General features: G+C 37.9%; 1 protein-coding gene across 1 annotated transcript; it reads right to left on the bottom strand.

The window, feature by feature from the left end:
• Window positions 1–1,367: 1,367 nt before the first annotated feature.
• Window positions 1,368–5,086, bottom strand: LOC144586818 (uncharacterized). The gene is made up of 5 exons (XM_078385714.1): window positions 4,899–5,086; window positions 4,759–4,791; window positions 4,621–4,650; window positions 2,031–2,159; window positions 1,368–1,600 (listed from the first exon to the last, which is right to left on the bottom strand). The coding sequence occupies exons 1-5, from the start codon at window positions 4,989–4,991 to the stop codon at window positions 1,457–1,459; spliced, it is 429 nt and encodes a 142-aa protein (XP_078241840.1). The 5' UTR covers window positions 4,992–5,086; the 3' UTR covers window positions 1,368–1,456.
• Between the last annotated feature and the right edge of the window lie 914 nt (window positions 5,087–6,000).

Consider the following 6,000-nt stretch of genomic DNA (forward strand, 5'->3'; position numbering starts at 1 on the left):
AGGAGCATTGCCACTTCTGTGCAGGAAGTGCAGAGGAGGATAGGAAGTTGCATCATACCAAACCAGACTGTTGCCTGTGCAGCCTAGTATCTTTTATATGATCAACAGCAGCTCTCCAGGGTCTCATTTCATGTTGTCTACTACCTAATCCATTTATAACTGCAGGGGAGAGCATGAAAATAAAATTTCCCCTCCCATGCATCCCTCAACAGAGATGCCTCCAAATCCATAGTTTGAAACACATTGCACAGTGCAGGTGTGAATAGCATGGGGACAATAAATCTCACTACCCACTCTGGGTATGGTTGATAGGAATTGCAGCAGAAAAACATCTGAAAGGTTGCAAGTTACTAGCCAGGTTTAGTGCCAGGAAGGGAGCAGAGAAGGGTCTAAAATTTTTCCTGAAGAATTGACGGTTTCTCGTTCTGTTTATATAAGATCATAAGAACCCTGCTGGATCAGGCCAAGGGCCCAACTAATCCAGCTTCCTCTATCTCATAGTGGCCCCACCAGATGCCTCGGGGAACACACGAGACAATTAGATACCTGTTGTATCTTCTTTAGACTAAAGAGCCCCAAACGCTGTAGCCTTTCCTCATAAGGGAGGTGCCCCAGCCCAGTCATCATTTTATTCACTTTCTTCTGCACCTTTTCCAGTTCCAACAAGTCTTTTTTGAGATGCAGCGACCAGAACCATATGCAATACTCCAGGTGTGACCTTACTAGCATTTTGTACAATGGCATTATAATGTTGGCTGTTTTATTTTCAATCCCCTTTTTAAGGATACCTAGCATGGAAATGGCCTTCTTCACTGGCACCGCACACCCTCTCTCCCACGTAAGTAAATCCCACGTAGACATAGAAGTCCAATATTTATGGAGCTTCACTGAGAGATACTTGCCATGAGATTTAAGACACACGTTTTGCAAAGCAGATGTGGAAGAAACCAATGCAGAATGCTGCTCATTTTACTGGAAGATAAAAAAAATGTCTTAGTCAATGTTACTGCGCTTGTCTCTTGTGAGTTCTACAAAGCTACCCAGTAGGATTTAACTCCCATTTCCATTCAAGAGTTTGGAAAAGCAGCCTTTCCCTTAAAGCAGTGGTTCTTAACCTTTGTTACTTGGATGTTTTTGAACTGCAACTCCCAGAAACCTCAGCCAACACAGTTGGTGGTGAAGGCTTCTGGGAGTTGCAGTCCAAAACTCCTGAGTAACCCAAGGTTAAGAACCAGTGCCTTAAAGTAAACCCAAGGTTAAGAACCAGTAACCCAAGGTTAAGAACCAGTGCCTTAAAGTAAATTCTGTCTTATTTCTGGGCAATTAGTTGGAGATTAAAGAGGGGCAACATGTACTTTGCGGAGAACTTTATTCTTTGCATGAGTGGTAATTTTATGGTTTTCCAGAAAAAAAAATCTGCTTTTACATGATAAATATAATAAATATTATCAATTTACTACTGATTTAGTATTTGAAGATATCTTATTGTCTCATTTAAAAATTCAGTCATGTTCCCAGTAGTAGCATGCACACACCTTTCAGCTTCGCTTCTCTTGCCAATAGTAGCAGCAGTCTCATATTCTGTTTGACAAATGGTGGGCTGTGGAATAAAGAAACATGATGCTCTTATACATTTTATAAACAAAGTGCAATAAAGAATGCATTCCACGTTGGAATTCTAATGTCCATTTCTTTATTTGTAGGCTAGTGGAAGTGCAGCAAGGTGATGACAGATGTCTTGGGTTTTAGCTGCAAAAGGAGATAGTTAATTCCTCAGCTTATTTCCTTGAGTAGCTGAAGGTAAATCACTATCTTTCCGCTTTGAGTTCCCATCTGCACTTTGGTGATATTAAAGATTGGAAGTAACATGGTGGAAGTGACAAGTTACAAATACTAATGTTACTTATAGCAGGTACCTTTGGAGTAACAATGTGACCATTACTGTTCTTTTTAAAAGTCATATGATGATCAAGTGTCCAAATCAATTTATCTCTGAATAGTAAATTACATTAGATGTTTAGAAAACTTACTGTGCACAGTCTCTTTATTCTGCCAGTTCTATTTTCAATTGACTGGATAATTGTAGTGCAGCTGTTTGTTCTGGATAATTTCTGGATGTCTTCAAATCCTTTGTGAAGGCATGACCACTTACACCCAGTCTGATGAGTATAGATATAATATTCACATTAAAACCAGTTGCCTGTCTAGTATATTTATAGCAGGGACTACTAAAAGCACACAAAGTACAACTGCATGTTTTAATGCCAGGATACTTAAGAAGCAAGCAATATCTAGCACAAGTTTTTTAAAAATTAGAAATTGGTTCCATAACACTAGAAATGCATATGTATTTGGCACCAGATTTTTGGTACATATTTCATAGCACTGTGTTATTGTTAATATTGTAAATCATGGTTTCTGACATTTTCATTTAACAATTTTTGTGTATGTTTACATAACAGCAGAACAAGCAACACATTGGCTGAAATCCTATTACTTAGCAGAGTAAGTTGCACTAGAGTATGCTCATTAAAACTAATGGGTCTCCATAAGTTCTGACTTTAGTGTAATAAATCACAACTAGAGAAAGTCCATTTGAAGCAAATGATCAATCAACTGCTTCAATGGTCTTATTCTAGTGTGACTTACTATGTTAAGTAACATCTAAACATTTTCAAGAGCAGAGACAGGGTAGATCTGTGAAAACATCACATGACCAACTGGTGTGCATTTTAGGGAGACAAGATTTTTAAACAGCCCTTTATTTTGGATATCTTGTACCTAGCCATAAAAGCACACATGCAAATTAGAAGCAACATTAGCACTAGTCCATAATCTCTTATGGTATTAATATACCTTCAAGTGCATCTTTAAATTGGACTTCCTTCATGATCCTTTTGGAGAACAGATTCCAAATGTGGCCAAAGAGCTGTCAGACTAATCTGTATTAGACAAAGAGTCCCCCCCCCCCCCCAGTTTTTCTCATCACCAACGGAGAGGGATCAACAGACACCAGAGAAATCAAGAGTTTTACCCTCATCAGGATCCCAGTTACATAGTGGGCAGAAGGTAGTTTGAGACCTACTAGTAGGTTGTTGAGTGAAATAGATCACTGAGGCTTTCCAACTTTCCAATTTTTTAACAATACTAACAATGAAAGTTCCTCCCTCTCAATTAAGCTTCTAGAATCCCCGATTCATGCTAAAATAAATGTAGATTTGTGTATGCAGGTCATCTTGGAGACTCATCTCCAACGGATGCAAAAGAAGTCCTCTAAATTAAAACACAGTTTTTCATCTGTTCAAACATTATTTTGCAGATGGCTCTGCTTAGTGTGCTATGGGGTTCAGGTGAAAACAAGGCAGGCACCAAACCTAACTTGATCTGTTGTGAAATAATTCTCCCTAATATACCCATGAGCAAATAAGTTGCAAATTGGATGAATTACTACAGCTCATCATTTCCATTAAAAAATAAATTCCAAACCTCCACACTTTGTGCCTAGTCAGTTGGTAGTGATCAAGCAGAGGTCAGTGAAATGTGCTTCCTATTACATTCACTTAGGATGAGGCTACATATGTAAAGAATGCAGCTTTCAATGATTATAAAAAAATGCAAAACTACTTTAATTCTCAATGTGGATCCGCCAAAGCAAAATATAAAATATTATTCTGCAGTTCTGTTTGGACAAGCTAGTCTAATCCTTCTTTACAGAGATTTCCAACCATGTACATCCTACATAGACATCTTTCTTTGATAGTGTGTCTTCTTTGAGCGTTCTCAGTTCTGCAATGACTTTAGTCAAACCATAAATTCTTCTTTGTGGTCTCTGCACACATAATTTTTGCACCTTCTGCCTTTTAACACTGATGCCTTTTCATGCTGATGTGAGGGAAAAAAGCCATTGGGCTACTATGGTATCCAGAACATTTCTTTGTAGCTTTTGAACTTTGAGTAGAACCCAACCTTGAGCATATTATCAGATTAGATTACTTGTACCCTTTATCGAAATTTCATAGGGGCACTGTCAGTAGTGCTTTGGCACCTTCCACTTTCATGTGGAATGTTCGTAATTTGTTTTAATGATGTGCAAGGAAAAATGATACGTTATCTGTCAACAATATTTTTACTGCATTTTATATTCATATACAAGGTTAAGTTTGGGAATTTTTTTAAAAACTAGTGTTGACCACTTCACGTATCTTAAATGAATCTGGGAATATATTTTCTTCTCTTGGTTAATGTCATTTAACAGAATATGCATAAGTACATTTTCTGTTATCAGGGTGACCATGTTTACTCTTGTATACATATTTAAAATTCAGTGGTAACGTGTTAAGGAGGAAAATGGGCATAAATCAAGCATATCAGCCCTGTAATCCTAAATATATCAACTGTCTCTGACATTCTCCAAATAGATTTCAGCTTTTGCAATGAGCATTCTCTTTATGTCTGCAGCCTCCCAGAATGAGCCTTCCAATTCTCTCAAACAGATTTGGGTAAGGACCAGGGGGAGACACATAAGCTCCAGTATGGAAGAAAAAAAATTCAGTCTATCTGTGGTATCCAGTTTTCTGACAGAAGGACTTTTTTAAAAACAAAGTCTGAATATCTTCTTACCCATTTAGTTGGAAGAAAATTTGAACTGGCCTGAAAAAGAAAGAAAAAAAAAAACAGGAATAAGCACTGAAAGCCAGTCTAGGTGTTTCAACAGTGTGCATGTAAAAATAAATTTTGAAGAAAAACTAATTCACTTACAAAATTTTCACCCCGGCAGGTTTGTTTTTCATTCTAAGACAATAATATTGGAACAGTGTTACTATGATTGTTGTATACATTGGAAACAATTTTAAAGATAAAAATAATATTATGCTGCATTATATGCATTTTATACTTACAAGTTTAAGTATCATAGTTGTGACTTCCTTAGTGAAGCATTGTCCTTTGACCTGTACTAAGAGCAGACAGCAGAAGACTGTGTAAAACAGCATGGTGGAGTCCAAGTGCTACTTCAACTAATACCAGCAAAATTGCTAGGGAGACTCTTTTAAACTGAGATTTCTGCAAAATTCCCTTTATCATGGGAAGGGAGGAAAAAGCTGGTCATAAAACTGATTCTAAATGCCCACTGCTTTCATTTCTCCCAGGGTTAGGGTACATTTTAGTGCTAGAAAACATAGAGTTGAGTCATTTGTTTTGTGGCTTTCCTTCGGTTCAGGAAATTCTTAGATTTTTTACCCAAGTGATTAATATCACTGTTACTGAAAAAAGTCATAGTAGCAACTCCACTGGTTGCCAATCCATTTGTGGGCAAAAATCAAAGTGCTGGTTCTAACCTATAAAGCCCTATGGTCCAAGCTATCTCAAGGACCTTGTCTCCCTTTGTGAGCCTGCCTGAGGGTTAAGACCATCAGGGGAGGCCTTTCTCTCAGTCCAACGACTTTCACAGGTGTGTTTTATGGAGACACAGGAGAGGGCCTTCTCTGTGGCTGCTCCCAGGCTCTGGAACTTCTCCCTACAGCAGGCCAGACTGGCCCTATCTTTTCTGTCCTTCCACAAGCAGTTGAAGACCTTACTCCTTAGGCAAGCTTTCGCTTAATGACTAGGTGGGCTTTTTAATTGGTTCATTGTACCTTACTGCTTTCCATGTGTTTGGGGGTGTTGTTTTTGTTTACCATCTTGTTTGATCCTTTTTAGCTTTACATTTTATTTTATTTTTTAATAATGTAGGCTGCCTTGGGTCCTTCTTAGGAAGAAAGGCAGGGTAAAAATATTTTACGCAATAATAATAAGTAAAATAACAGGAAATAATCAGTGAATAATCATGGATTTCCCTGGAACACAGGTGAAAAAACTTTTGATTCTACTTGGCAGAACTGCATCCACGAGGATAAATATCTTGGAAACTTGCAAGTGCCATCTTGAAGTCCGTAGCTCAAATCTTTTTCAATTTATACCAGAGTGAACATCAACGTGAGATTAGTTATCAGTCATGACAAG

This window comes from Pogona vitticeps, chromosome 2 (genome assembly GCF_051106095.1).
Source record: "Pogona vitticeps strain Pit_001003342236 chromosome 2, PviZW2.1, whole genome shotgun sequence".
NCBI classification, from domain to species: domain Eukaryota; kingdom Metazoa; phylum Chordata; class Lepidosauria; order Squamata; family Agamidae; genus Pogona; species Pogona vitticeps.

Excerpts from the sequence above, each read along its gene's own strand:
- LOC144586818 (XM_078385714.1), bottom strand. The coding sequence starts at position 4,991 with ATGCTGTTTTACACAGTCTTCTGCTGTCTGCTCTTAGTACAGGTCAAA. Across the intron at positions 4,792-4,898 it reads CAACTATGATACTTAAACTT|AATGAAAAACAAACCTGCCG; the intron begins GTAAGTATAAAA and ends TTATTGTCTTAG. Across the intron at positions 4,651-4,758 it reads CCTGCCGGGGTGAAAATTTT|GCCAGTTCAAATTTTCTTCC; the intron begins GTAAGTGAATTA and ends TTTCTTTTTCAG.